The sequence below is a fragment of the Perissodus microlepis genome, chromosome 18 (assembly GCF_051167445.1).
Source record: "Perissodus microlepis isolate ML-2025 ecotype Zambia chromosome 18, ASM5116744v1, whole genome shotgun sequence".
Classification (NCBI taxonomy): Eukaryota; Metazoa; Chordata; class Actinopteri; order Cichliformes; family Cichlidae; genus Perissodus; species Perissodus microlepis.
In genome coordinates this window covers 9,308,649-9,336,221 of record NC_140478.1, presented here as the reverse complement: position 1 = coordinate 9,336,221, position 27,573 = coordinate 9,308,649, and the positions used below count along the sequence as shown (strand labels likewise).

Sequence of the window (27,573 nt, the reverse complement as noted above, 5' to 3'; positions counted from 1 at the left end):
TGGATTTGGTGACTGCTAAAGCTGAGGCCTGTTTGACATCATTTTCAAAGTCACCAAACCATTCAGGGACACGTTTTTGCCCAGCAGATGGAGGCATTTTCATCCAGGAGCTCACTGCCATCAGGACATGTTTCTGCAAAGGTTAAGGGCAGGTGGTCTTTCACAGTGATCTGCAGTGATCCACCCCTATCAACCAATCCAAACTACTCACAAAATGCCATCACAGCATAACAGAGCCGGGACAATCTAGGATCACAGGAATTTTTTGGTCCCGCCTGCACAAATTACACCTGTCCTGAGACTAAATGTAAACTTGGTTGTGGAAAAAGTGGCTACAAAAAGACTCATTTTAATTGCCAAAGGTAACAGTTCATATAAGTTAGAAATCCACTTTTTTTATTTTCCTATATCCCTCTTACTGTTTTAATCAATTTGTTTAACCTCAGTATATTTTAAAGAACAACAGGAACAGGAAGAAACCAGGCTCGGGCAGAGGCAGCCAGTTGGAGGTTAACGCGAGAAAGATGGGGCAAAAGACATACTGTGGAGCAGAGGCAGGGATTACGTTTTAAGCCTAAAAACGGAAGGCTCTGCCTTCCATTCTACTTTTGAATATCCTGGGAACCACAAGTAAGTCAGCAGTCTTTTTATTTGTTTTTCTTTAATTTATCGTGATAATCATATGTCCATTGTTAGTGGTGTAATACGTGTTAACGCAAATCCACAATTGATTATTTTAATTTTTTTTTTTTTTTGCTTTATTAGCAAAAATCTGATTTTTTCCTTTTTTATATTTACATATTGTCTCTAAAAACTAATGAAATTGCGAGGGAAATACAAAAGCCTTACATAGTATGTGTGTGTTAACCTTTCCGATAGGACGTAAACGTAACGTGACGTCATGTAGAGAAAACAGGAAGTATTTCAAAACGTAGGGATGTCTTCTCGGGGAAGGTAAATTTGCAAGTGCAGGTGGATACGGAAGATGTAGCGACTCGGATAGTAGGGAAGGAAACATGAAAGTTTGGTTTCTATGTAGTCTCCTTTTCGTTGCCCTGACGGATTGGACATCAGGAGACGACGGTAAGTGTTTCGGGCAGAGGTCACACACAAAGTCCGACGTATTAGCACTTTTGCTAGCGGTCATGGCTGGCTTGAAGTTAACTCGTGAAAACACATGAGAGACGCACTGAGCTGCCAGCGCTAGTCAGTGAGCTCACAGTATATCTATGCAACGATGCTACTAACTGGTTATTTACCCTGGTCAAAGAAAGCACTTTGTTTCTACTGTATAGACATGTTTAGCCCTCATTGTTTTTGTTTTGTTTTGTTTTGTTTGTTTGTTTTAGTCTTATCTTGTCCAGTGTCCTGTATCCATTTCCTTTCTCCCAAGAATGTAAATATGTAAATATTTCTTATTGGAAATGTATAGCTATCTATATAGTGTAATTTATTTTTTATATAAGGTCAACAACGACAACCTACTCCTCACCCCACCCCAAGACACACACACTCTTAATAAACAAAAAACAAATAAACACACAAAACCCCTTCCTTATACTGCCACATATCTTGGTAGTATGAGTAAGAACAGTAGTTCATGAGCTCAGAAATGTATGTCTACTTCTCGAGATTAAAAATGTATATTTAAATATATTAATGACAAAAATAACCCAGCTAATTTAAAAGCCTTAAGCACCGTGTGACACGACTAACTGCCAATGTCTGCAGAGGGGATTAAAAATCCTAATTAAAGATGAAGGCGTTTTGCTGGTTAAACTAATGACATTCAGTCAGCCAGGTGATTTATGCTAAAGTGCTGGCACAACCTGGTTAATTTGCCTGTTTTGTTATACTGGACGTGGTCAGAACTGCCATCAGTGCTCTATTATCAAAGCTTTCCTTGCCACTGTGCTATAGGAGTTATTAATAAGGAGTTATTAATGAGTAACACTCCATTTTCTCTACATCCCACATGTTGGCCAAGGTTCCTAAGAGAACAAAACTTATCTGTTATGATGCTACATCACTGAAGCCTGTTTACTTGCCCATGCCAGCTGTGTTGCCACACAAAAAGCATATCGTAACTGGTCTCAGAGCAGTGAAAGCTGGGCCAGTAGCAGTTAGATGCTGGTCTCCCTTAAGTTTAGAGTCAAAGACCAGAGATTTATCCATAATGTGTTATGTGCAAATGACTATAAAAAAAGGTTGCTGGCCTCTCAGCTTGTCCAGCTCCAGTCACTGTTAGTGGGGAACAGGGACTCGCATAAAATGGAGACAGCTACAGTTTCCTAAGAACACAAAACAAGCGCATCTGTAATAGTTAAGTGCAGCCACAAGATGTAATGTAAAGGATGGATGCACACACGTGAAGAGCTTTTTGACAGCACTGTTTGAGATGAAAGGGGAGAGGTAATTATCATTGGTAGATTTTAAATATGCCTATTCTTGATTGGACAAGGGGAGCGCTGCTTGCCTTGCTTGTCCTGACGGAATGCCACTGCTTTAGTGTGCGTCTCCATGTTTTGAGAGAAACTCCAAGATGATAAGGTGAAAGACTGTCTTACTATTTTTCCTGCAGATGGGCAGGTGACATTTGTGTCAGAGCTGTCATCCAAACCTGCCCAGAAATTGTCAAAGTATGGCTGGTACGGGAATGCGAGGCTGCAGAGGTTTCACATACCGGAGGAAACCGCCATCGCTCGCTGGCTCTTTTCTGTGACAAAGGGCCACAGTTTCCACTGCGGGAGGCATAATGTCACTATGTAAGCTATGAAGTTTATTAATAATGACCTTTTGAGACTCCTTATAATCTATTTTATCCCCCCTAACCTAACCTTATGTTATAACCATTTTGCAGCTATATTCGATGGGGTGCCCCTCCTGTTATAAACCCCACAGGGCAGGAGTTTCCCAATACGACACTGTGGACCCCCTGTTTGTCTCTGACTTTACCTGTAATCTCAGAGAACTCCACAACTTTTAACCTCTCTGACCCTGCCCCAGGTGATTGGTATGTTGCTGCTCACTTGCCTGAAGATGATGGCCGCATTGAACAGAAGGTTGGTATAGAGCAGCGTATGGTGCATGTTGCTGCTGCTGATGCCACAGTTAGGTTAGCCACCATTTTTCTTCCCTGATCCAGTGCATTAAAATTTCTGTGACGTTACCAGGAGTATATGGAAGAAAGAACTGGTTTAAATTTTCTTGGCTGTTTCAAATTGTCATCTAATTTTAACAATTATGTAACCTTTGTACTTGCATGAGGGTGAGGGGGGGCAGGCAATGTACATTGTTAGTATTCTGGTCATGTTACACTAGTACTCACAATTTCCTTTATCACTCTAACTTGATATATGGGAGCAGGTTTTTTGTTTTGTTTTTTCATGCTAAACCAGCTGAACCACGTTCTTTGGCTCTGTTCCTCCTGCAAAAGAGTTTTCTTACTTATCATTTGATCTGTTTACATTTTATCTTAAATCTCTGCATTGTGTTGGTGTGCATTAGTTTCCTATTGTTCTCCTGTAATCACCTCCTCTTATTCACTTATTCAGACTCTGAATGGCGCCCATCTGTGTAAGAAGAAGTGTGCACCACAATGTCTTTATTTACAGACTTTTGTTGTCTGTCCTTATCTGTTAGGGTTTTCCATCCTGCTCCTATTTCTTCCAGCCTCAATTGTCAGTTAGGAGAGCAGTGGACACACCTGTTTTGCAGAACGGCATATTCCTGACACAAACTGCAGCCCCTGACAGACCTGCACGCCTTAAGTAAGAAGTGCATGTTTTATTTCCTGTATTTCCAGTCTTTGCACATTTTTCCTCGCATCAGTCAGAAGACCGTAAGTGAGTATATTTTGTTCTCTTGCTCTTAGATTGTATGTTCCCGAGTTTGCCTCTTCCCTTTCGGTTTCTGTGGCTGGCTGTTCATCAGAGGAGGGAACGGAGATGGGAAACTGTTTCCTGGTCCTCAGGCTTGGCTCAGCTTCTCTGCAGCAGGGCCCAATAACAATGAACTGCTCAGGGTTTAGCTGCTCTGCAGCTCTCTCTAATCCACCTTGGGACACCTGGATACGAGTTGTTATTGAGAGCACCCGAGCCAACCGTACTGTTACCTTCAGCGTTGTCTCAAACTACACAGGTGAATACAGAAATATGTACACTGAAGTATGTACACACATTACACCTGTGTTTGAAATCACTCTTTACTCACTACAATATATAAACAATGCTGTGGGCCCAAAACATCCACCAGTGCCTTAAGAAAAATAGTCTAAAATATGGTCACTCTCTCATTGCATCATCATGAATGAAAAGAAAAAAAGAAGCCTGTCCAAAAAAAACACATTTCTTTTCTCTTCCACTTTGACAGTGAGCTCCAAATGTTTACTGTGTTGAATGAGTGCATGATTCCAGACACAACCTGTATTTCTGTTCTAACACATTTTCTTGTGTATCCATTTTGCTTCAGTGGGATGTAAGCCAAAAAGTCTTGGCCTCAAAGCAGATGATGAGATCTTTAAGCTCCATGGCAACAGCAGTTATAGCAACTCCTCATCATCAAGCAACAGTTCGGTGCTTGCAGACACAGGTGTCTTCAGCAGTAAATCGTTTTCATGGATGTCACGGTTGCTGGGGTCAGCGTGTGTGTGGAGCATCCCTGTGCTGTATGAGGAGGTGGATGTCCTGTCACTGCGATTCAGCCCCGTTGGTGGAGCCAATGTTAGCGTTACAAATACACACCCCACGCTGCTCACATACCCCCTGCACGCGCACGCCAGTGGTGGCACACTCAACCTGCAGCTCACACTCAACTCTGTGAGTAACATTGAATCGCTGTACTTGCATAGACAGATTGGAAAGTCACAGAGTTGAGCTTCCATGGAGATTTGCATTGATACACGCGTCTGTGTCGTGTTTTTGTAGACTAACATGACATTGGGGAACAGCAGCAGTGTGGTTGCATGTCTCTCTCCCTGGACTCCAGTCCTTGAACTGAACCACTCTCAGTCGTGTCGCACAGGTACAGTAGCACTGATTCAAATTCACACACATCAAACACCAGAAAACATTGCTTATGCCTAATTGATCAGAACGCTTCGATGAAGAATTGCATACAAATGTCTTAATTTTTGTAGATGGATTATAAATCAGCTGAAAAATTTTCTGTTTAAATTATTTTTACATAAAGTTCAAGTGGTTTTCTATTCCAATTCACTTTTTTATCATGGCTTATTTAGTGTAGCTTTATGGGATCTCTTAAGTGTCTCATCCATTTGTCATAGCTGTGGCTCAGGAGGTAGAATAGGTCATCTTCCGATCAGAAGTTTGGTGGTTTGATTACATGGTGCATGTCAAGGTGCCCTTGGGCAAGGTACTGAATCCTGAGCTGCCTAAGATTCTTAGGTATAGAGAAAAAAAAGCGGTTTTGTTATTGGGTGAATGACTAAAAAGTAATTTGAGTACTGTTGAAAAGTTCTATACAATGCCAGTTCTTTTATCATTTCAAACAAAATCTAACACAAAAAAATGTATAAATTTCAGAATTCACAGTGGGTCTGATTTTTAGATGACAATGTGTCCTGTAGACAAAACAGTATGTTGTTGATTTGATGACAGATTTATTTGGAGGTTATGGTGTTGCTGTGAATGCCAGCGTTCCTAAAGCTGTGGTCAGGCTGCCTTTTCCTCAGTCAGCAACGTGGTACCTCACCCTGCAGCTTATATGCAACAGGTAAAGTACACACACACACACACACACACACACACACACACACACTGCAGTAGCAGACTGTGTTCAGTTATTCAACTCTTCGTGCTTCAGATATTTTTGAAATGTACACTAAATATGTACCAAATCTTACATTTTAGAAGTTTGAAATTTGATGAAATGAGGTGTCATTCATTTATTCATACTTTGTGTGTGTGTAATGTATCTATAATATTACATGCATGTGTTTTGTGCTTTTTCTTGCAGCAGTAACTGTGGTAACGCATCAGTGGTGTCTGTGACCCCAGAGGTGTTCCTCAGTGCCTGTGTAGAGGACTGTGGGTTATACGGTGAATGTAGACTTCTGAGATCTTACAGCTACCTGTACGCTGGATGTGTATGCAAGGCTGGTACGCCCACACACACACACACACACACACACACACACACACACACACACACACACACACACACACACACAGTTCGTCTCCCCTAAGAAAAGGCCTTGTTAAAGTTGTAGTAGAAGCACTAAAAAAAAATCAACCTATGTCTTGATGCATGGTCAGTCATCCAGGTAAGGAAATCCCAAAAAGTCGATTCTGTTCGTCTGGATGTTTTCAGTTTCGTCACTCATCCAAGTGACTTCTTCAGTCTCAGCTGACTACAGGTTACCCCAATCTTATAAACAGTAAATTTCTTAAGGTACTGTTTTTCAGCAATTCAGTTTTGAGCAATTTGACTGAAAATCCTCCAGAAAGCACAGAGCCAGCTGCTCAATGAATGGGTGAGACAAACAAATTTTTACCATTGATGTGCTAAAATCAACAGAAGAGCAGATCCGATAGAGATTTGCAATGCTTCTAGATAAGAAAATCCTTCAAAAGGTGTTTGAATTCACTGACAGCATGAAAAGTCTAAGACCAGGCAACAAAGGACGTTTGACCTTTTTGTTGTGTGTCGGAAACCAGAGCAAAATACGGAGAGTGTCCTCAGTGGCCAGAAGAGAGGAGGACGCCACACTGAGGATGTGGACAAGTGGGTGAAAAAATTTGTCTGACAGACAACTCATTCAAGCAAAGAAAAACATCCTTCCAAAAGGGTTGAACTTTTGCTGTGACGCAGAGAGAAATCCCGCTAGTGAACTGATCACAGCCATTCTAAACAACAACACTGCAGACGTGGAAGCGGAGCAGCTACAGACTAAAGTTTTGGCTGGTCTCAGCAACGCAAATCCCCCACCATCCAAAATCAGCACAGAGGAGAGGAAGGCACTCATATCGCTTAGTAATGACATCAACAACATCATCGTCTCAAGGGTAGGTGGACTGTTTTGCTAAAGCAGAAAGACTATCGTGAGAAAATACTGTCACCGCTCACTGAAGCAGTGGAGGTAATTCATAAGTGATTACAGGATGACCCCAACCTCAGCAACAGGACCACTCTCAGCACCGACCACGTGTGTTTGCTTTTGGAACTGTGTTTTAATTCCACCTATTTCACATATAAGAGTCAGTACTACAGGTAGAAACATGGGTGTGCCATGGGTTGCCCAGTTTCACCCATTGTGGCCAACTTTTACATGGAAGAAGTGGAAATGAGGGCTTTGCTATCCTACCCTGGAACACCACCAAGTCATTGGTTCAGGTATGTGGATGACACCTGGGTGAAAATCAAACCTCAAGACATACCACAATTCACAGATCACATTAACTCGGTGGACCAACACATCAAGTTCGCCAGGGAGGATATGAAAGTGGCAGGGTAGCCTTCTTAGGCTGTGAGATTTCCATTAGTATTTGGGGACATTTAAAAGTTGATGTAAACCTACGCATATGGATCAGCATTTAATGTTTGACTCTCATCATCCACTGGAGCATAAACTGGCTGTCATTAGGATGCAACAACACAGACCCAACACCATCCCCACAGATACAGCGGCCAGGGAAGCAGAAAAACATTGTCACTGATTAGTGGTTGTTGATCTATGGTCGTGATAATTTGTATATAAGTGATCCAGAAACTGACCTCACAGCCCGTTGTTCATCGGTGGTGTTAGTCTCAGTCATTGTGCAAATGTAGTGTGTATAAGGGTGTGGAAACCTGCAGTCAGCTCAGACTGAAGAAGTCACTTGGATGAGTGAACAGAATCAACTTGTGTCACTGCAGCTTATATTTCACTAATATTAAAATATTTCGAGATCTCCTTAAAAAATTACAGTCATGCATTTATTTATTTTCACTGTGTGTGCAGGTTGGAGTGGTTGGGGCTGCACAGATGATTCAACAGCTCAGTCGTATAGTCACCAGTTGTTAGCAACTCTGTTGCTCACGCTCAGCAACTTGGCTTTCCTGCCTGCCATCGTGGTCGCAGTCAAACACGGTTACATCACCGAGGCCTCTGTCTACCTCTTCAGCATGTTTTTCTCCACGGTAAAACATTCAGGAACATGCATGTACCTTTTTATACATGTAGACATACTTACGAGTGTGTTTCTGATACATAAATAGGTTTAAGAGTCGATTGTTATGGTGTGGGTTTTGTGTAAGAGAGGAGACGGTGAGCTTTCCTGTTTCTGCACTATTCTTACATAGTTTGTAGGTGGTACTGAGATATTCAGTAAACTTGTCACCAATAAAGATGATACAAAAATAGTAATAAAAAAACAAGATGAGAATCAGCAAATAATACTAATCTTAGTTTAAACATTGATATCTGCCCTTACTGTCATTTTTTCCCTCTTGTTTGTAGTTCTACCATGCTTGTGACCAGCCGGGCATTGCAGTAATGTGTATAATGGAGTATAATACTCTGCAGTACTGTGACTTCCTAGGATCCATCTGCTCCTTCTGGGTCACCATCCTGTGCATGGCTCGCATCAGAAACGCATTCAAATATGTAAGATGCTGATTCCTGCCTCTTCTTTCATACTGTTGAAGGATTGGTATATTATAAAAGGCTGTGTGGGTTTTTCTCACCCCTTTGTGTGTGTAGACTCTGTTCATGCTCGGGACTCTGCTGATAGCCATGTCAATGCAACTGGACCGCACGGGCCTGTGGAACCTGCTGGGCCCCATCCTCTGTGCCATACTGATCATGGTCATTGCCTGGGTAAGAGATGCATTTTCCATCTGTTGCAGATGTTGATTATATTTTGGACAGTAATAAAACAGTTTTTCCTCTTCTTTTCTGTTTACAGGTGCGCAAAGGGGTCCATCGACGGCATTGTTACCCGCCCTCTTGGAGGCGTTGGGTCTTCTACCTGATCCCCGGGGTGTTGTGCGCCTTAATCGGCCTGTGTTTGTACACTTTTGCTGAGACGGAGGACAACTACTATTACACACACTCGCTGTGGCACATCCTGGTGGCGAGCTGCGTTGTGTTACTGCTGCCACCAAAGAAGAAAAACAGGGAGAAGTTTGGCTGGAGCAGTGGCTGGACCCTGAACTGGAGCTGGAGACCCCGGGTTTGTGGATACACTCTCTGTGAAGGCAGCAAAGATGAACTCTACACTGTCACATAGTAGGTCAGGAGATGCTATGTCTAGGTAGTGGCTGTTTGACACCCTTAGACTTACACGAGCATCTGATCCCTGCTGGTGTTGACATTTTACAAAAAAGTTTCCAAGTAATGTATTTTAAAAATCAAAGTGGACCTATATTCTCTTGGGTCCGCAGGTTTCTTATTCATAATTGCATTAAATTAAGTCTTAAACAAAACATGCACAAACACATTTGAAACCTCCACAGTGGACTATTTGATCAGCGGTTCATTGCACCAGCTTAATGTAGGGTTGAGCAACAAAACCTTAGACTTTATGCCCAGGAGTTTATGTGCTTTGCGTATATTTCACTAGTGTAGGACATTAATGTTTGAAATATTTATAAAGAACTCTTTTAAGTCTTTATATTTAGTCTATTGACACGACTATGTTTAGATCCATTCGACACATGCTTGATCTTTAACTAACAGGTAGTTTTAATACTATTTTTTTTTTTTCAGGGCTGCTACGTTCTATTGTGCAGTCGTCCAAGTGCAATGCGCAAGAAGACAAATTTATTAGACCATTTAAAACAAAACAACACCTTTGCCAAAGTCTGCTTATTACATTTCTCATGCCTTAATGTTCAATTCAGTCTCCTAAAGGGTGTTGGACTCACAATTGACAGTTTTATAGTATCAAAATGACCACAGCTAAAACCACAGGTAACAGCATCTTTTCATTTGCCCGTTCTTCTTTCTAGCACCTACACTACCCACAATGTAATGCAACACTTGCACAGTCAGTTGTCCCAGTAAAGAGATTATCTTTGACTCCATACACAAATATGTAATATGGTACGGTAAACAAACTTTAATGTATAAAGTCAGTGTGATTCCTTTTTAACTTGCGCTTAAGTTTTTGTCCAAATAAAAACTGTCTTGACCCTTATCGGCTTTGCCGTCACCCCAACAGACTTTGAGTTAGATGATATAAACAGGTGGGGAAATGTAAGTGTAAAGCAGTGTAGTAAATGTTAGCATTGTAGCTTTACATCACTATATCTGAATGTTCAAATGTGTAACGTGTATCTGAACATTTCTACCCTTAAGGATGTTTATAGCCGAGTGTGTTATTTTTGTGAACTAATGTAAAAGATTTGCGCACAACTTTGTAGTTGCACACATGTTTGAGTTTACACAGAACTCCTCTCCTAATGAATCTACCAGTTTAACTTAGATTAATATATAAACGGAGAGCAGACCACACTGTCATTTTAGTGCTTGCTGAAGCCTCACGGTAACAGCACAGAAGACTCACCTTTTTATTCTTTTATCGTTGCTCGCATATTTTTCTGACAGGTGCACATTGCAAAACAATGATGTCAGACTTTTGGCAGTGGAACTTTTCCACACCAGTCACATGGCTGACTCTGTTTGCTATTCTGTTTCTAAAAACTATTCACAGTGATAATAAAACAGCTTTACTGATGCTAAAATCCTGTGTAGGTCTACATTGTTCCCCTCAGACGATATGTCAAATTCAGTAAGAAAATTGGTAAAGGATGTCGCCCACAAGCAGACCTGACAATGGGATTGGTGTCATTAAAATCATAACCAAAGTCGTCCCTAGTTATGGGCTACATAACTAGGGATACAACTCATAACTATAAATGTGAGTTTCACAGATAAAACCGAGTTCACTAACAAATGCATCTTTTATTGGAAGTTATCCATGCAAGTCTCTTTCTTTGTTTACAGATCTGCTTGCTGATACAAAAAAGGTCTCACATGTAAATGTTTTACACATTCAGATACGGTAATACACAGCCAGCGTACTTACGGCCCCGTTTCGTTTCCATATTCCGTTTGATTTCCATAATCATTGCTGAACTAAGTAACACCGTGTCCTTCTTTTAAGCTCTAATTCCGTTAAATTCTACTCCAAAACCACTTCCTGTATTCACCTGACGCACCTTATGATTCGATGCAATGTATATAGCTACTGATATTACATAGCAGAGCAATCCAGTGTTCATAGTGTGCAAAGTGGAACTCATTGAATGTATATTCAGAATTTAGTCTTGTGCCTCTTTGTGTACTTTGTATGCCTGAATGTGTGTTTTGTCTCTTCTACCAATAAGGCTGCTGAATACTTTCCATACTGTTTTATGTAAGATGTACACACTACTTTACACTTTGTCTAGTGTGTTGCCTACTGTAAGGGTTTTGCACTTGGTTTAAATTGAATGTTTCCTTCTAACACTCTTGCATTCCCTTACTTTTATTGTTGTAATGCTCTTTTTCTGTCATGTATTAGCGCGAATCACATTGTTGAATAAGTAGAAGGATGAATAGGATTTCTTCAATCGCAACACACTGTTGCTCTCTTAATGTGTAAACATGGAAAAAATGTAATGTTCGGCATCAGAAGTGATTTTATTTCCCTGTACTGTTAGTCTGTCAAAAACCCAAACAGCATTTTAACCTACCAAAAATAAATCCATGTGTAAAGAACATAATTTCATTTGTTGTCAATGCTTTTTATGTGGCTGTTCTTTTCTATTCCTAAGGCGAAGACACTCCATCGGCAGCACTTATACTTGGATAGCAGAGAGGGGATGGGGAACAGAGGGAAGCAGATTATCCTAATCCTCAAAAATGCTGAAAGTGTGTGTGTGTGTGAGAGAGAGAGAGAAAAAGTATTTCCCCCTTTCCAAAAATAGCTTCCCTCCATTAGTAAAATTGATGGTCCTGCAAAGCTTAGAGATCACAACATTAAGCTGAACTGCTTTGGTGTGGTTAGCGTGCGTGTAGACCTACCTCAGAAAAAAGTGTGAAGAATTTAAAAGCCTGTTTTTGGTTGGTTTTTTTTGTTTGTTTGTTGTTGTTTTTTTTGTTAACACGTTGCTGTTGAGTTGCACTTCAAAAACTCTGGAATCTACACTTTCTGTAATATATAAACTTTTTTCTCTGTAATCCTGAAAACTTTGGAGGCTTGGTTCAGATCTATAGAGCTGAATGAAGCTTTCACAGGCTGAAAGAAACACTACAGTCACACTACGGATTACCTTGGTTATGCACAACACAAAGAAAATTATTGCAACTGTGTGTTTGTGATTTTGTTGCCCATGAAATGGTTCCTTCAGAGTTGGGGACCAGGTCTGTGACCACTTAAAGTTAGTTGGCGTCTTTTGGTGCATTGAGACGGTAATGAGACAAAGCCAGTCTATCAGTCTGCAGCCGAACTGGGCAACTGCATGCAATCTGCGATACTAAATTGATTAACCTTGATAAATGTGCAAAAACCAATAATAACCACAAAATAGCTTCAGTGCTTGAAATGCAAGCATTTGGCATCAAGCTGAGTTGAGTCCTGTATATCAGACTAGTTCCACTCATCAGTGCAGACTGACCTGAAAGTGATTGGAGTCAGCCTGAGTCAGACTATGATTGTTTGCAGGGTCTTAAGGTGTAGATTTTATTTTACACATTACTTTCGCATCTTCAGACTTCAGATAAAATGTTCTGAGAAGGAAAAGGGTGCTCACAGCTCAGGGATCACACCTGCCACAAAGGATCACAGGCTGTAGTTTTTCCAGGAAACTTGAAAACGTGTTGCTTTGGTCACATGCAGCCAGTAGAGGGAGCCAGCACAGAACGGTTATTATTATAAGGAAGTAGAAGCAACAGAAGTGTTACAATAAATAATGCAAATAATGAGCCTTTTAAAGCTCCTGCAGGTAGCCATAGGAAGGGTTAAATGACCGAAGGTACAAATTTCAGTGGGAACGTTTGTTTATTTATTTTTTTACTTTACTTTTTTCTGGGGATTTAAAAACTTAAACCATGAAATCGATTAGCAGTGTGTGGTAGAAAGAGAGGAAGGAAAAGGTGCTCTAAAACCTGGTCGCTGATCCACACACTCTCACAGGTACTCATAGCATGCAGGGCTGAGGCTGTAGCACCACACTAACTTGTTGAGAGCATGCTTGAGAAAAGTGAACCGCAAGGACAAGCGCGATGTGCAGCTCCAACTGCACAAGCAAACTGCCCAACAATCACAGTCACACTGAGGCAGATCTCTGAAGAAATATCATGTTACTGACGCCTTTACCTAAACCGGCTCAGGATTCTATAGAAAAAGAACACTTGATATGGGGATCATAGGAAAAACTATTCAGCACATTGTGATGGGATGAGGATGCAACAATAAAGGGTGTAGAAAAAGCTCTTCTCTGTGGTTCACTGGTTGTCCTTCAGTGGCATGCTGCTCAGGTGTGCCATGACACCTGTTTCTCAAAGCTCTAGTGATGTTGCTGCGGTGTACAAGAAGCTCTGTTTGACTTTAAAGAAAAAACTCAGACAACAGAGAGTAAAGTGAGTCTTTCTCTCTTTTTTGGGTTCATTTTTTTGGCCTGGATCAGAAATGCGAGCCACCTGCAGAGTTGGCACCTGCCCCCTTGGCAAGGCCTTCTTCCTCTGCTGCCTGGGTGGCAGTCTGAGCAGGGGAGGGGCTAGAGTGCCTCTGGCGTCTCATGAAGGGGAACACACTGACGGGAAGGAGAAAAGGAAAATACGCTCATTAAATGCATGCTTAAATTTGGATAGAGGAAAAAAAAGTAGGATGAGTATAAAAATGTCACCTTTTCTTGGTTTCCTGGGGGACGATGGCTTTGGCCAGCATGTTCTTGTACAGGTCAGACTTGAGATACCTTGGATAGGAGTCCTGGAAACAGACACACATACACAAAAAGAAGCTTTTAGCTCATGGGAAAGAAAAGATGGACTTCTACATGAGTCAAAAAAGTATGTTTTTTGTTTAAATCTGATGTTCAGAAACAGGAAAAGGCAAGTCACACATTTATTGTACCCAACCAAAGATTTGGAGAGCAAAAAGTAGAAAAATAAAAATTGCTTTCTGGCTTCTTTTTAATGCGTTAATTTACTTTCCTGCTGAGGGTAAGAAGGAAAGATCAATACACTCTCATATGTCATGCAATATGAAGCCGGAGCAAAGTAGTATCCAGCTTAGCTTTGCATAAATACCGAATACACAATGAAACAGCTTGGCTCTGACCAAAGGTGAAGCAGCACTTCTAAAGCTCACTGGTATGAAACTGATATTGATCCTCTCGTCTGACAAGGAAGAAAATGAGCTTTTTTCCCAAGCTGTATTCCTGTAAAGCAGGACTCACCTAAAAGCACCATTACAATCTAAAAAACAGACTGTGCCTACAGTAATGTGCAAAAATCTTGAGCCACCCCTAATTTTTTTTATATTTTGCTAATGTAAGTAGGTAATATAGTATGTAAGGCAGAAAACAGACAATTCTAACAAGCTTGAAAGTCATTCTTTGGTATGTCCACCTTTAATCTCCAACACCGTCTGAACTTTGGGGAGGCCAGTCCATGCCTGATACTGTTATACAGTTTGTGTTTTTCTATGCAAGTGTAATTTTGCTGCATTTGGGATCATTGTCACGCTGAAAAACGAAGTCATTGCCAATTAGCTGCTTTCCATGTGGTATTGTAAGGTGAATCAAAATTTGTGCATAAAAGTATTTGAAAATTCAGTTTTCACTGATTTTTAGTTCAGTTTGTGTGTCATTTAGCAAAGCTCGGCCTTTTGAGGCTTATTGACAGCCAGGCTTGTGCTGAAAAGGCTTCAGTGAATAGTAAATGATCGATGATGACCAGATGCATCTCTCGGATCCTGTGTTGGGTCTTTGCTGGATTTTTGTCCTACTCCTCAGGGGCATGGCTTTCAGATACTGTTCATCTGCTGTAGATGCAACAATTTAGACCAATTTAAAACAGGTTCTTTGCTAAGTTGTCTGTCATGTGTATAAACACTGGTTCATCGCTTGCCTTTGTGATGCTTGAGTGATTCACAGGTCAGTGTGAAGCAGCTTAACAAACAAACAACATTTCTCAGAAAATGCCTTCTCAGGACTAGATTGAAAATAAGTAAGAAGCAAGCCAATGTCCAAAGAAAACCCCTGCAAGACCTTCAGAAAGCCTAGAAGAACAATTGATGAAGACCGCTTTAAAAAATGACAAGAGTCTGGCTCCTTAGAAGCTAAGTATAAAGAAATGGCTCAAGACTTTTGCACATGACTTCATAACATTGCATAATTTTATTATAATTTGTGGGACAAAGGAGAGAGATACCGTTTAATAAATACAGAAAAGCCACATCAGGTGAAAAAGTATAAGAAGGATATGTGTTCCATATTCATGGCTCGCGCTTGCTTATAATGCATTTTTTATGGTTAATGGTAAGTGCTGTTACATAAAGGTACAGTGTGTGGGTGGGTGAGTCAGAGGTCAGACCTTCTTCATGAGGAAGTAAATGTGCATCTGCGCGTCGTCCATGACAAAGCGGTGTGGCCGTTTGAGCCCCTCTAAGGTTTTATCCATTGTCTTGCTGTCGATGTTGACCCAGCGGGCCGCTCCAGGAGCCAGGAAATTCCTGGGTTACATAAAAGATGAGGTGCTCATCTTATGAATATGTAACACATGCATGTGTGACATGGCTGTCCACTTACTTGTAGATGTCTTCCACTTTCTGTACGATTTTGGAGCTTTCTCCATGTCTGATGTCCTCACACGCCTGCCAGAAATACAGGTTCTCCGCTGAGAGCGGAGAGACACGCGGTGAGGAGCTGCGTGTGTGGTAAAACAACACTGAAGCAGGAAAATGTGACACACGGCAAGAGCCTTTTTATAGCTGTGGAAAGAGTTCATACTGTACGCATGCATGGGTGAGCAAATCCCTCTCATGTGTTTTGCTCATGCCTCCCTCTTCTCCACATCTCACTCTTAAATGTGGCCCTTCCTCTCCTCCATTCGTCGACCTTTAAACTTTGCCACATCTGTTTGTAACCTCTTCTGTGTTTGAATTCTTCTTCTAATGATTTAAAAGATTGTTTTAAGTGATTGCTGCGCAGCGCTTCAGCCCACGTCTCTGGTGTTTATACAGGACACATAAATATATTGAATCTCTTTTTCCACTGTCTCGTCTTTTCCACCTCTCACCGCCGGGACTGGAAAATATCATTAGGAGAGATAATCAAATTCGGAATAAAGCTGATGTGAAAAACAATTAAATCGATTTTCCATGTGTAATATTGTAACAATCTATACTATATTCCTCGTATTTCACACATATTTTACACCTGTTATGCTCAGCTGCAGTTTCAGCCTCGACAGGGACGTGGCTAAAGACAGGGTATGGGAGGACACCTCTGGTGCCTGCCAACATTGTGTTGTATTGATGCAAACATGAACTGAAAGTGCAGGTGGATACAGACATTCAGACCTGCTTTACTGGGAAAATGGGTTATGGATCACTTTAAACACAGCTATGCAGACACAAAGTTTTGCAGTTTTGCCTCTGCAAACCACCAAAGTGCCTGGTCTTCATTGCTCAGACAGCATTTAATGATGTCCATGGGTTCAAGACTTCAGGCGATCACTGACTAAATCCATGTAATAAAAACAATCCGTCTATTCTCTTCTACTTATCTTTGTCAGGGCCACAGAGGAGCTGGAGCCTAACCCAGCTACCGCAGTGCCAGAGGCAGAGTACACCCTGGACAGGTCGCCAGTCTGTCGCAGGGCTAACTCATAGAGAGAGACAACCATTCACACCTATGAACCAAACCCCACTAACTGCATGTCTTTGGACTGTGGGAGGAAGCCCGAGTACCAGGAGAGAACCCACGCAAACACAGGAAGAACATCCACAACAACTCCACACAGAAAGGCCCTGGCCTGATGGTGGACCTTCTTGCTGTGAGGCGACAGTGCTAATCACCGCACCACTGTGCTGCCCTACAAAAACAATCCTCATATTTACAATTAGTTTTGTTCGTACAAATTATTTTGAGCCTCTGAAAATGAGGGCTAATGTTTAAAAATAATTTTTGTTAAACTCCTTGAATTAAAGCTGAAAGTCTGCACTTCACTCACTATTGAGTGTTTCATTTTAAATTCACCATGGTGGTGCACAGAGGGGGAAAAACTACAAAGTCTGTATCTTTGTCCAAGAAATTATGGACCACAACAGTGATAGTGAACATAATAATATGAATGGTATAACAAGTGCATTTTGTTTTTTTATCCTCCAGTATTCAAAGCTGAATGCTCCATATTTGTTATCAGTTCCCTCGCTCCTGTTTCTCACCACTGAATTCCTTCTCCAGGTAGGTCATGAACTCCCTCCTCCCCATGGCATCGTTGAGGAGCTCCATGAAGCTGAAGCTCCAGCGTTCCACTCGTAGACGTGTCGGGACGGGCACTCTGCTCAAGAAACGCACAAAAAACAGAAATGTTACGCTGGATGTAGGATGCTGAGCTCATTTGTAATGTAACACGCTGATGTTTCTGTAGCGCTTTCATAGTCTGAATTACTACTTAGTGTGAAATAAGGAAAAGCATGATAAGTTCAGTACTTCAACTGTGAGAAAATATATATGATCTAACACGCTGCTGCTACATGACTCGATGAAGTCTTGAACGTGTGGAGTACTGTACTGTGTGGACTGGTTATAATCTCTGCATTGTCTCACATTTCTGCGTTCATCGTCCAGTGCGCAGTGTCATCAGAGATCCAGGGGTTACTGGGCAGGCAGCCTTGCATAATGGGATCGTGGTTCAGGTACTGCTCGCTGTATTTCAGAAAACTGCACATCCACGCACAAGTGCAGTGGCATGCGCGCGCACAAGAACACATATGCACGCACACACACACACACGGTATTATTGTATTAGTCCTGCAGATCATAAGAGTTAATGGCCACTAATTCCAACTCGCCCCGGGAAGCATCCATTAGTGGCTCTTCTAGAGGGAGCACTAAGCTTTATGTGCATGTGTGTGCGTACTAGAAGATGCCGAGTTTGACCCGGGCAATCAGACGTCTATTATGTGTGTATCTGTGCGTGTCTGCATGTGAGCCTTTAGCAAACTGACACATACCCTTCTAGGCAGATGGATGATTTTACACGGTTTCTTCCAAGAGCCTTTCTACAGGCTTCAATCTGCAAACAAAGGCAGGAGGAAGAACCTTGTATGTGCTCTATACACTCTTAATCTGATGGCATCTGAATTACACGCTGTACTTACCTCTCTTTTGTAGTAGTCACTGTTCTAGTTCTGTAAAGAGTAACACAGGGTCATCGTGTGAGGTCACACATTAAACCTTTATATAATGTATGTTACAGTTATAGAAACATACACTTGAGGATAGCTGCCTTGTGACCAAATGTGTCACAGACACACAAACAGTAGCATTAAATATATAATTTTACAAACAATGACAGCCTAGTATGAGATTACAGACTAACATACTGAATTAGATTTCCCATTTGGGACAACAGACGCGACTGACTCTACCCTGTCATCTCAGGTCCTCGACTTTTTAACCTTGATTTACAATCATGGTTATTATAATCATTCCTAATACACTGCAGGTCTGCGGTAAACTTACTTTCAAACGATCCCAGTGGCAAGAAAGAACAAAAGGAGGCGATTAAACACGGAGTGAAAAGTTATATCGTTAATGCATTTTTTAAAAGCAGGAAGTAGAGAAATACAATGAAGTCACTGACCAGTGTGACTCTGCAGCTGAAGTTATTTGGTCGCTCCAAGCCTGTGTCCAACACATTATTAACCCCAGGCTGTAAAAAAATAAGAAAAACAAAAAATAACATATGAGCACACAAAGTAAAATCTAAGTACAGTGTATTTGATGCATGTGTCTATACAATATCTGTGTGTGTGGGTGTGTGTCTGATGAGATGTGTGTGAGCGAGCACTTAGCCTCCCTAGAAGTTTCCACTCCACTAGCTCTGACTTTTAGTCCCAGGTTTCTTTCTTTTTCTCCAAGCCCTCGTCCCTAATTCATAAGGTCGAGACAGGATGGAGTCCCTCTTCCAAAAGCCTTGTCCTCTTATTCACCCGCCTCCCATTACCCCTTTCATCTTCCCCTCCCCTCTTTCCCGCGGCATGCACACGCACGTGAACGCTTTTTCCTTCCCCTTTGGTACTTTACTTCTCTCTGCCTGCCTGCCTCTATCTAAGAAAAAGATGTGGAATATGATGATGATTTTTTTCTTGCTCTCTTTGTTTGTCCCTCTGTTGCTCTCACTCTCTCTATGTCAACTGAGGCTCTTACCGGATAGGTTGAATATTTCATGCAGAAGGGAAAAGGGACTGTGGGTGAACTTTAGTGGGACTGCTGTCTGCTTTTATGCTGGGATACAGCTTTAATAGTTGCCAAGTATAGAGATGATCATGTAGTTGTGCTGTAGCATAGCATGTACAGCACAGTACAGTTGAATACAGTACTGTGCTGTAGCATAGCATGTACAGCACAGTACAGTTGAATACAGTACAGTGTTATTGAGCGTACCGGGGGTCTGTTGATGAGCCAGTAAGCCTGCTCCTGACACTCCAGAACAATGCGGTCAGCCTTCCGCCTCTGTTTGGACGCTCTGAACATAAATCACAAGGTTAGTTCGTGCACGCTGGTAAACGCACGTGTGTGTGTGTGTTTGTGCGTGCATGTTTGCGACAAAGTGCACCTGAGTTGCTCTCTGGCTTGCATCACAACAAAGTCCCAGGTGTGGTTGATCCTCTTGTGCAACAGACTGTACCTTTCCTAAAAAAGGAAAAGGAAAAGAGGGAGGAGAGGAGGAGGAATGGTGACACAGACTTCTTGGCCCAAATTTTCCTGCTGCATATTTCATAACACAAACAAACACACACACACACACACTTTCTCTGTCTTTTAGATGCACAGACATGCATACACACACATGATTTCCTCACCTTCTCATATTCCATCAGTTCGCCTTGTTTCCTTATATTCTTTTTAGCCAGATAGATTGCTGTTGGGATATAAGAAAGAAAACAAAGAGAAAGAGGTGAAATCAGAGGTCCAAAGACCTGCACCTGTGTTTATTAGATGTTATAAAGGCTCCTTTCAGCCTTCAGCTGCTCACTTATTCACATGGGTCTTCACAGCAGGTAGCTCCGTATATTTGATTTGGGATTTTTTTTTTCCTGGGTCTCCTCCTGGTCTCAAACTGGGGTTCTCTTATGTGTCAGGTGAATGTATAAACCACTAAAGTATAAAAACTCTTAGTCGTGTGGGATTTTTTCGCAAAGTGTTTCATGTAAATAATTTTTAAAAAAAGAGTGAAAAAGACAGGAATCGTAAGATATATGTTAAAAAAGAGCTTACATGTTCGTAATCATGATTATATAATGTTTTATATATGACATGTCCACTGGGAAGTGGACATCGTCCCTCAGAGATCACATGTATATTTAGAGTTTTTTCTTACCATAGTCCAGCTCTGACGCGGGCCACCTGGTACTAGTCCAGAAATAAGGAGTCTGTAAAAACACAAACAAAAAAAAAAACTAACTAACTAAAAGCAACATTTTTCTTCTTCCTTTTTATTTATTTTTTTCTTGACTGAAACTGATGTTGAAGCAGTTGATGAAAAAGCAGCAGACTGGCAGATGGATGAGGGATTAGGAAGTGGGCTAATGGAGTGAGAGTGAAAATGGGAGATGGGCACTAATAGAGAGAAGGTGATGTTTTACTGAAAGATTGATGGAGGAAGGGCCAGGGTTGTAGAAAGTAGGCAGAATGGACATACTGAGCGGCCTGACCTGGAAGCGGTAGGGTGACTCATCGGGCCGTAGCACAAGGCACCTCGGCTCTTTGAGGGGGTAAATATATCCATATTTCACCAGCATGTTGCCAAGGTGCAGAGACTCTGTCGAACACCACAGAAGAAGTCTCAAACATCTCACCAGATTGTTATTCAGGTTTTTTATTTATCACCGTGTCATGTCTGATGGCACCTGAGAGGGGATGCTGATTTCATTAGGACTAAAGCTTTTAGACTGAACTGACTAAGTAGCTGTGACTGGAAAAGAGCTGTTGGCACTGCACTTTTCTTTATCACACATGCGAGCGTTGTCAACCATCTCTCATAAATCAAGGCTTTGCTCCATCGATGGAATGCCTCATCAATCTTCAGTCTCTCCTCATTTGTTAAAGAGCCCTACTTTTTTGAGTGACAGCTCCCAAAAAAAGCCGTGGGATGCTTTTTAATCAGCTTCTACCACTCTCTCTCTGTCTCTCTCTGCCTGACTCCACTCTTTTCTTTCCTGCTGCTCGGAAGCAAAAGGGACCAGCGGGCTACTTTTTTCCCCCTCAACGTCTAATTTAGTTGAAAATCTCCTGAGGTGAAGATCTCTTTGGGGACACTAATCAAACTCAGATCATCAGGTGAGTTAATCAGACCCAGTCCCACAGGGGCTAACCCCATTCCTGTTTACTGGAAACATCCTCCCCTACGATGCACACACAAATAACTACCTACCGCGTCAGGCACCATATCCTGGCAACACACCAACGACACACAACATGCCGCTGACACAGAGACAGGAGAAAAACAGCAGATACGTAACAGTCAATCATCAAGCGCACATTGTATGCATCTGTACACCTACCCTCCTCGCTGATTCTGTATTTGTGTGTCAACCAGGCAATTATATCATGGCCTGTAAAAGAATGGAAAGAAACAAGAGGGGAAGTAAGGAAAGAAGTTCCTCTCCAATCTTGGCAAAGCACACGGGATTCTCAAAAAAATGAATGCTGAATTATGTATGACTGCTGGGACAAAGTCAAGCTGCAATGTACCTGTCCACCCAAGCGCACTGTTTCTAATGCATACTGACACAAGGTGCATACTCACACACACACACACACACACACACACACACACACACACACACACACACACACACACACACCTGTCATGGCGTGTGGAATGACAGTTATAAGAAGCCTCTGGTTTCTCATCTTCATGCCCATGTCAGGGTCCTGCATGGCCACTATCACTTTCTCCATCTGCAAGGGAGACACACACACACACACACACACACACACACTCACACATATGTAAACATGCAGCTGGGCAACAAGAATCGGACCACTGCACGAATAACAACAACAAAAACAACAATAATAATAATTTTACATTAATTTGTTTTTCTTCTTTAATCTAATGAAATGTGTTGGATTTGTTCAGCGCTGGATTTCCAGGATATTCTGTGACAATAAATAAATACAACCAAAGAGAACGTGATCAAGCAGTCTTACCTTTCGAAAGCATGCCATTTGCTCCCGATGACACCCTCCTTTAGCCAGGGTGTTGATGGTCATCTTGCGGGATGCTTGGGATCACTCGACGGGACGGCAAAGTGCAAAAGCAAAGCGCTACCGGGAGAGCGAGAGAGAGAGAAGAGAGAGAGCGAGAGAAGAGAGAGAGAGATGGAAACATCAGGCTGTCCCGTGCCTGCGGGCGCGCGCGCGGCTGTGTAGATTAGAGAGGATTACATGTCAAATAAATTTTTACTCAAGAGTTTCGGCACAAAAGAGGCAACTAGCTTTTTTCTGTTTCTTTTTACAGATAGGCTATATGACGAACTGAAAGTGAAAAAATATAGCTGTATACGAAATGTAGGCCTTACCAAAGCGTACCATATCAAGTTCTTTCGCTGAAATGTATTGAACTGATTACATTAGTCAATAAATAGATGAATAAGCAAGCAACCTTAGTATTTTTTCATTTTATGCCATTAAAAACAATAAACTGGCCCCGAATGTATGAGCTAAGAAATACATTTGCTGTTAAACAAATTTTCGTAACAAAAATTCTTAAAGATGCTTTCTCCGCTTACACATATTAGCATATCAGCAATTACAGTCATTTCGAAATGAACTGGTATTTTGTATCTTAAAATATCTATGACAGCAAACACTGGTGCTTAATCATTTATGTAGATTAAAGTGGTTAAATGTTTTAATGAGGATGTATTATATATCATTAACCATCATGTATTATATTTATAGCAAAGTAGCTACATTCTGTTACGGATTTTGTTCCCGTCTCTCTTTGCTATAGTATCCGTAGATGTGATTTTGTCATATGGTTGTTTGTTTGTATATATATATATATATATATATATGTGTGTGTGTGTGTGTGTGTGTTTATTCTAATAAAATAGATCAGTCAATCAAACAATGCCCTATACTATTGTATTATGTGTCATTATGTGGAATTAAAGATAAAATTATGAGAGTGAAATATTTCTGGTTTTTGCTTGGTAAAATAATTTACACAAAAATAATTTAATTTAATTTAATTTAATTTAATTTAATGCGTTGCCAGTTTACATACACATGATTAAAGACAATGATTGAACGTCAATGGCTGTCATTTTTGTGCCACACAGGCTTCCGTAGTAGCAGGAAGCAGTTCCGTCGTCTTTTGAGACCTTTCGTGGTCCTGTTTTCAGCTAATTTTTTGAAAGGAAATAAGAGCTTTTGCTGAGGTAAGTGCTTAACTCCTGCTTTTTGAATACTGCTGGGTTAACTGTAACGCGTAAGCTCTGTAGCGAAGGAAACAGCTAGTGTTAGCTGCCAGCTAACACTAGCTGTAGCAGGATGGAGCAGACCATTGAGGAGACTCAGTGTGGAGCTGGTCCACTCCAAAAGTATTGACACTACAGACACGGCAAAAGTCATAGGCATAATTTAACTTGAAACCAGAGTTTAAAAAAAAATCACTGTCCACTGTTCCGTCATTTTGGATGATAAAACAAGTTAATGTTTTTGGTACATCTAATGTGCTTTGTTTGTTGTGTTGTTTTCTTTCTGTGGCACATGTCACAGTGTGTCAAGATTTAAACAAAAGTCTGCAACATCTTAACAGCCCACCATGCAGTGTTTAAAGCCTGCAGAGCCACTGTTACTTCATGAATTAAAACCGTTTAATACTTTCACAGATGGAAGAGATACAGCCTTGTTACCATGGACTTTTCATTAATACACTTCACTTCTGATCATCATATTTAACGTCTTTCACATTGTTTATGTGCCTCTGTCAGGTTACAGATGGGTGACATCCGTCAGTCATTGCTGCCTCGGGATGTGCTGAGTGCAGCCAAGGAGCTGCTGTACCACCTGGACATTTACATCTGTAACCTGGTGCAGTCTGGGAGGCAGCCTCCTCAGGTTGACTCAAAAACCCTGGAGCTGGTTGAGGAGTTCATTCTACATGCACCCAAAGATAGAAACACCCCAGCCAGGGTAAACTGGGACCCCAGAATGCTTAAGCACCAATGTATAATATGTAAACACACAAAAGAAATCAGTCAATAACGCAAGTGTGTTTTTTTGTTTTGTTTTGTTTTTTCTTTCAGAGAATGAGTGCTCTTCAGGAGCTCCAGCTGTTGGAGATCATGTGCAGCTGTTTTCAGGAGCAGAGTCGTGATGCTGTCCGTCAACTTATGTTTGCTGCCCTTTTTAATCTTCAAGGCAACCAGGCAGATGAAAGCCGCATGGCACTGTTGGGCAAATTGGTCTCCATGGCTATCGCTGTGGGCAGGGTTCCTATCCTGGAATGTGCTGCTACCTGGTTGCAGGTGAGGACTCAATCACACAGTCCTGGAGAAATGACAAAAAAACACAACCACAACAACTGTTCTTACACTAGACTTTGATACCTGACAGCAGATGTTGTTGCATCTGGACGATGTATTGCTTCAGTGATGGTGCCATGTGTAATTTGACCAGTTTCACCAGCCCTTATCACAGTTGGAACTTTCATGCTTTAAGGTTTTTCTCCTGACACTGTCTGGACCTGATGTGTCAAGAAAGGACTGCATGTATGTGTCCCTGTACTTTGGATGTACTAATCGTAGGCTTCTGATTACGTTTGTGCTGTGCAGAGAACCCATCGTGTGTACTGCGTACGCTTGGCGCAGGTGCTGGTAGATGATTACTGCAGTATGGTCCCAGGCTCTGTGCCCACCCTGCAGAATATCCACAGTGCAAGCCCGCGCTTCTGCTGCCAGTTCATCACTGCTGTCACCACTCTCTATGACTTCACTTCAGGTAAAAAAAAAATGCATGTAAAAACATGGAAACTGTTTGAAAAAAGACTGGCACGCCTGTGTTCGTTGGGGGAACATCTGATTTAACACTTTTGTGTGTGTTTTCAGAGGAGCTCACCCCCCCACTCGAACTCCTCCAGATGATAGTATCGTGGATCCAAGATGACCCTCATCTAGTCCTGATCACCTTCCTGAACTCGCCCATTTCCGGCAGCCAACCGATCACCTCGCTCGATGTCACACCGTTAGGGGGTTTGGTGCGCTGGTGCATAAAAGCACCGCTGGTCTATAGGAGAGACAAGAAGCAGGCGCTGACCAATGGAAGCTCTGAGAATGAGCCAGAAGTAGGGCCTCTCTTCTCTGCACTCCATTTAAGTGTCCTACAGGTTTGTGTTTGTGTTCAGATCCATTCAGTAAAAGACACATTGTACACGTAAACCCTTGCAACGTCCACAGAGAAGGTCATTAGCCATCTCCTCCTTCTTCCTTATTTAGGTCTTAATGCTTTTGCCCAACATACTCAACGAGAAGGGGCTTTTTGGTCGCCTGGCACTGCTTCAGATGGAGTCCTTGGCTGCTCTGACATCCGATCTTTCCCGACTTTTGGACCAGGCTGACAAACACACGCACACATCCTCCGCTGATACACTTGCACTGTCCCAGCTGGCCCTCGACCGGCTGGCCCAAGCCCTGCAGGTGGCCATGGCCAGCGGAGCCCTGCTCTGCTCAAGAGGTAACAGTGTGGAAAAATGGTGTCGTGAGTGCCTGTACATTGTTGTGCCTGGGACTGGAAATTAATGTAATATTCAGCTATTCAAATCCAGCTCCATGTATGGCTTCTAAGTTCATTTTCTAAAAGAAACAAAATGACAACAAAAAACACAGCTGTAGTTACAGTTAAGTCTGCCATTAACTCATCTGTATAGTATTCTAAGCAAGTATTCTAGAGTCAAATATGTGGCCACCTGTCTGACAGCTAAAGCTTGGTCCAAACTGGGTCATGTCATCATGTCATGTGATAATGATCCCAAATAAAGCAGCAAATCTACAACAGAGTGACTGAAAAACAAAAAAAATTAGACTGTTACAACATCTCAGTCAGAGTCCAAATGTCAATCTGAGTGAAATGTTGTGAAGAAGAATGAACCAAAATTCCTCCACAAGAATGTGAGAAACTGTTGAAGTCATACAGAAAATTATTACTTTGAGTTATTGCTGCTGAATGTGGATCATGTCTTGTACTTAGGACTCTACTCTGTCCTGTGAAATCTTTCTCCTTCCTAGTAGATGGATACATAAACTTGTCCCATGTGTTGCAATTACTGCTTTATTTTTCTCTTATCTTTTAAGTTAAAGACCTAAAAAGATTGAGTGCATTAGTATTTAAAGGCAAACTGATTTTTAAAATGTCACCTTGAAAATTAAGGAACTTTAACAAATGTTATATATGAAGGAGCTTTTAGAAAAGAATTTAGTAGCTAGGTAACCAGTTGTACTTTGTCTTAGCACACTATGTCTTTTCAAACATAATGTTGTCTTCACAGAGGACCTGAGGGCCATCTGTTCCCGACTCCCCCACAACAAGTAAGATCCAAGAGTTTGTTGTTTAGTACATCATTTCCCTTCACAATGTGATATTTGCACAGTGTTGTCGCCTACACTGTGCTTCAGCTTCAGGGTTTGTTTGTTTTTGTGTTTTTTTTAACAAAATTACATAAATGTACCATCTTATAACCAGCACCCTAGACTATATAGGAAGCTGGTTAAGGACTGAAGTTTAGGTGTTGAAGTGAAATCAAACAAACTTCCCCATTGGAAGAAATTTTACCGCTAAAGCCATTCTATTTAAACAATGCAGTATCTGTGCCTTTAATTTGATTACAGATTTAATTCCTGTGATTTTGGTTTTGTTTTGGCTTTTGTGGACCTTCCATTCTCATCTTTTTGTGTATTTGTGTTTCCAGTCTGCTCCAGTTGGTGCTGTCTGGCCCGGTGATGTACTACAACAACATCCACACATCTCCGCTGGCCTATAGTCCGCACGCCGCTCATTCACCCATCGCCCCGCACCCCACACTCCCTGCACTCCCCACACACCGCGCGCACACCCCGCACGCGCCACTTGCCCCACACCCTTCCTCTCACCCTCAGTACCCAGCTCAGCCCTTTATGACAGGGATGCCGTTCCCCTTCCGACCCAGCCACTGAGAGAAAAATCCCTCAAACCACTGGCAGATGTGCGTGTGGACATTTGGTAGTATGAAGTGATGTTTGTGTGCGTGGATTAATATGTGTGTTTGTGTAACTAGGGTTTATTGTCTGATGTTATTAGCACATTTGCTTCTGAGAAAGTCTGTGAGGCTTACATGTTTGTCCAATAAATATTTTTTTACTTCCA

At 41.7% G+C, this 27,573-nt stretch overlaps 3 protein-coding genes across 3 annotated transcripts; 2 read left to right on the top strand and 1 right to left on the bottom strand.

Moving 5' to 3' along the window:
* The first annotated feature begins 903 nt into the window (after positions 1–903).
* On the top strand, positions 904–11,709 carry pgap6 (post-glycosylphosphatidylinositol attachment to proteins 6). The gene is made up of 13 exons (XM_084912513.1): positions 904–1,083; positions 2,582–2,765; positions 2,861–3,062; positions 3,643–3,770; positions 3,875–4,140; positions 4,471–4,817; positions 4,926–5,022; positions 5,619–5,733; positions 5,977–6,119; positions 7,961–8,139; positions 8,459–8,605; positions 8,702–8,818; positions 8,907–11,709. The coding sequence occupies exons 1-13, from the start codon at positions 1,017–1,019 to the stop codon at positions 9,228–9,230; spliced, it is 2,316 nt and encodes a 771-aa protein (XP_084768639.1). The 5' UTR covers positions 904–1,016; the 3' UTR covers positions 9,231–11,709.
* rgs11 (regulator of G protein signaling 11) lies at positions 10,887–22,577 on the bottom strand. Its single transcript, XM_084912514.1, has 17 exons — positions 22,378–22,577; positions 22,029–22,125; positions 21,726–21,776; positions 20,877–20,983; positions 20,543–20,594; positions 20,025–20,083; positions 19,778–19,854; positions 19,606–19,687; positions 18,803–18,871; positions 18,318–18,341; positions 18,171–18,232; positions 17,764–17,877; positions 17,379–17,494; positions 15,739–15,826; positions 15,524–15,662; positions 13,834–13,916; positions 10,887–13,740 (listed from the first exon to the last, which is right to left on the bottom strand). Exons 1-17 carry the CDS (start codon positions 22,438–22,440, stop codon positions 13,611–13,613), a joined length of 1,413 nt encoding a protein of 470 aa, XP_084768640.1. The 5' UTR covers positions 22,441–22,577; the 3' UTR covers positions 10,887–13,610.
* Positions 22,578–23,489: 912 nt separating this feature from the next.
* ints15 (integrator complex subunit 15) lies at positions 23,490–27,573 on the top strand. The gene is made up of 8 exons (XM_084913477.1): positions 23,490–23,612; positions 24,168–24,369; positions 24,483–24,704; positions 25,011–25,176; positions 25,284–25,561; positions 25,671–25,908; positions 26,720–26,759; positions 27,140–27,573. Exons 2-8 carry the CDS (start codon positions 24,175–24,177, stop codon positions 27,381–27,383), a joined length of 1,383 nt encoding a protein of 460 aa, XP_084769603.1. The 5' UTR covers positions 23,490–23,612; positions 24,168–24,174; the 3' UTR covers positions 27,384–27,573.